At 54.6% G+C, this 3,603-nt stretch overlaps 1 protein-coding gene across 1 annotated transcript in view; it reads left to right on the top strand.

Annotated features, from left to right (window-relative positions):
- The window catches only part of LOC104281133 (protein AF-17-like), a gene marked incomplete at both ends in the record, with an annotated part of 29,068 nt that overhangs the window by 20,461 nt on the left and 5,004 nt on the right, over nt 1-3,603 (top strand). Inside the window, 1 exon segment of the mRNA XM_009879032.1 lies at nt 3,568-3,602. Coding sequence (XP_009877334.1) covers nt 3,568-3,602 — 35 coding nt within the window.

The following is a 3,603-nucleotide window of genomic DNA, read 5'->3' as shown; positions in this document are numbered from 1 at the left end:
AGCCGTCCTGCCGCTCTCGGTTGCACTTGCCGTAAATCTGCAAGATCGCGAGGCACCCCAGCTGCCTCCTCCTGCCAGCTGCAGACATCGCGAGCGCTTGTTGACACACACTCACACATGCTGCGCGTTTTGGGCCGCAACATCTGGCTCGCTCTGGGTTTTGTAATCGAAAGCCGTGGATGCCAAGGTCTCCCCGCACCCACCCGCTCCCAGTCAGGTGCTGGAGAAGGGGAGCGTGGCGTGGCGAAGAGCTCGGTTTTGCAGACCCCACCAGAGGCAGGGAGACTTTGCAGGTTTCCCACTGTTATTTGAGCTCTTGGCATCTACCCAGGAGCAGCCCGGAGCTGACGGATCCTGGGAACCTCCGCACTGTGCCTGGCTTTGGCAGATTCGCAGTTGCTGTGATGGGGCAGGAGCTTGTGGGGGAAGGCTGGTGGTTACCCCCGTTAATCAAAGCATGTCTCAGCGTGGGTATTTGCGGCAAGAACCTCCGAGCCTTTTAGTATCCCTTATTTTGACATGAGTGGGAATTTGCCCATGACATCAGGGACTTAAAAATACATTCCTCAGCCCAGTTGTGTCTCCAGTCCCCACCTGTAAAGAACAACCTGATGATCTCGAGGTGGAGGGAAGGGATGTGGTAAAGGTTGCGAGTGGCTCAGAAGCCTTTTTTGGCCTCAGAGCTCCTGTCGGAGACTCGTCTGACCTCATGATCCAGCGTGGAAAAGCAGCCGATGCTCACAGCCTGCCTGGGCGGCTGCTTCAGCACATCGCCCTGCGGAGCGTGGGCTGGAGGAGCTCCTGCTCTCGTCTCATTGCTCGTGGCTCGTGTCCTCCCTGCTTCCCCTCGGCAGTAGTTTAATCCAGGGCAAAGCCACTCTCTGGTGTTCGATGCGGCGCCAGCCTCCCCCCACCCCTTCTGTATTTCGTCAGTGGTTCCCTCTAGGAGCTCGCCGCGCCAATCAGGAGGCAAAGAGATGCTCTTCTGATTTCCCATAAATAAATTAATGAACGAAGAGCTTGGGTGCTGCACAGTGTCACAGAGAGGCCAGGAAACAGGTACAGCCCCCGGGGGGGACGGCGAGTGCCGGGGGGAGGAGATGCGTGCATGCCTGCGCTCGGGGGCCGCGACTTCGTCCCACTTCTCCTGGCTCCTGGGCTGAGGCAGGAGTTTCCCCGTCAGGCTCTCACCTCCAGCTGGGGCAGCGGGTTTATTCTGGTGAGATTTTTCCACTCGGTTGCTTTAAATAGACCTTCAGAATGTAGCTGCTGCCTCATTTTGAAAGAGAGCTCTCACTTCCCTCAGTGCTTCCCTATTTTTTTTTTAATTTTTTGTGCCCCTGCAGCATGCCCTCCACACCCTGCCCCATGTTTCCACACACGAAACATCCGCGTTTCTGTGCACACGCGGGTTTCCAGGCTGGAGAAAAGCCGATGATCCAGAGATTGAGACCTCTCTGTTTATGCACAAGGCGAAGCAGCAGGCGTGCAGGTTCCTCCAGTCCTGCTCCCTCTAGGCAGCAGCCCTGAGCTGGAAAATCTCCTTGGTTGGGGAGGCGATGGGACTGCAGCCCTCGTTACCGTTATTAATATTGGCGTGATGGTAGCAGACCCCTTCCCTTCAGATGAAGCCCGTGTTGTACTTGGCAGTTCATGTGTGTCTCCTGGAAGGCTCCACGGAGCAAAGTGGGAAAGAAATAGAGGTACAGCGAGGGGAAGTGACTTAGTGTGGTTTGAGTTTCCCTCTCTTTGCATCTCGGCTGCAAGGCTTGGGCCCTTGCCCCCCAAATCCAGGCTCTCTGCAGCGGCTGCTGGAGAAGTGCCCTTTATGGTGAGGAGGGTTTGTGGTCTTGCCACACAGATCCGTCCATTTGGCAAACAATATCTAGGGTAGGATTTGGCAGGAGGTGGGAAAATCCTGCTCCTGAAATCTCCAGGAGTCTGTGAGGTCAGCTCAGCCCCACAGGTGAGTGTCTGTCCTTTCGCTGCCATCAGCTGAGCCGGCTCAGCCTCTCTTCCCCTCCTTTTTTTCCCCCACTCCCCCCTTCCACTTTAATTTTGCAATTAAGATTTATTTCCCAGCTCGAATTTCTGCCTTCCACCCTGCACTAATTCATGACTTGCCCCGCGCTCCCTTCCTGACACTCCGGATTTAGAACAGGTCTTCTCGTGTGGTTTCCCCCTGCCCTTCAGTGGCCCCATGCACCTTGTGCGGAGCTCCGAGGAGGTGGATTTATGGGAGGAAAATTCGGGGCTTTGCGTTTCTGCTGAGACATGAGCCATCTCGTTCCGGCGACTTCGTGAGCAGTCTCAGGACTTACCATAGCCCCCAGGCACTGCTCTTCTCTCCCTCTCCGGGCAGATGTGGAAAGTCGGAAAGATTTTTCATGCTCCCCCTGAGCTCATAAATCAAGGAGCCTTAATCTCCTACATCCAGGAGTCTGTGATGAGAAAATACAGATTCCCCCTCCTCTCCCCCCTAATTTCCACCACTCCCTTCCTCCTGTCTTTCATATTCCCGGCACATCTGGTGTGTGTTAGGCTGCCAGCTGTTGCATTGTGCAGAGTGATTAAACCATGTGGGAGGAACGGGGGAGAGATTTTTATCTGGGCATTCATGAGTCTGCATTACGAGCCCTTTTTTCTTCAGCTCTCCCCAAGAAGAGGTCATCTGGAGTCAGGGAGAGTGGAATGTAAGAAAGGTATCGTGCTTCTCTGTCTTCCTTATAGCTGCTCAGTAAGAAATAAAAGGTGTTTGCACTAACGTACAGGTGTTTTACTTTGGGTTCTGGCCACCACATTGGAGCTGTATCTATAGTATTGATTGGTTGCAGTGATCACTTGCAAGAAGTGATCTTTGAACACTCTTAGTTTGGCTTTGAAGTCATCTGAAGGTGAAGGTTTCATACCCTAGCGCAGGGGCTCTGGTTTTCAGTTGGTTCCACTCTCCCCCTGCTAAACTCCCACACTTCTCTCTCTCATCCCAAGCTCCTGGATTTCCCAGCATCTGGCCAGCCTCTTCATCCCCTTCGTTTCCCTGTCTCCTGCAGGCTTACACGGGGTTTGGAGAGCATCTGTTGCTGCGTGGTCAGATGCTGCTCTGACAGTGTCACCGTGAAATATTCCCTGCAGTAGATTTGGACAGCCCTGGCGGTGGAGCTGCTTCCAGGGGTGCTTTAGGGAACCTGCTCTCCCAGGGCACGTTCCCCCAGGTGGAACGACCTTGCTGAGAACAGCACACCTGGGAGGTGCAGCTGAAATGTGGGCTTGAATCGCAGCCAGATTCAGATTTGATGGGGGCTGAATAGCCCTCGGAGGTACTCCCCTCTGTCGGCGCCCTGTTTAATTTCCTGCAGTTAGAGGGGATGAGCGTAATCCCTCGGAGCATAAAGCCACTGAGCAGCAAGAGAGGGAACTGTTGCTTTTTCTCTCCTGACTAACCTGACCTGGCCGTCACTCTGTGGGCAGAGGGGGCGATTACTTCTCTTAAGGGGATATCGGTAAAAAGAGCCCCCGCTGTGGCCACATCTGGCCCGAGTGAGTCACCTCTGTGTTTGCCGCTGCCAGGGCTCTACCAGCCACCACGAGGGGAGCAAGGAGACC

The sequence above is a fragment of the Apaloderma vittatum genome, unplaced genomic scaffold (genome assembly GCF_000703405.1).
Source record: "Apaloderma vittatum isolate BGI_N311 unplaced genomic scaffold, ASM70340v1 scaffold22941, whole genome shotgun sequence".
NCBI classification, from domain to species: Eukaryota; Metazoa; Chordata; class Aves; order Trogoniformes; family Trogonidae; genus Apaloderma; species Apaloderma vittatum.
The sequence above is the reverse complement of the archived record's forward strand: the minus strand, read 5'-3'. Positions and strand labels throughout refer to the sequence as shown.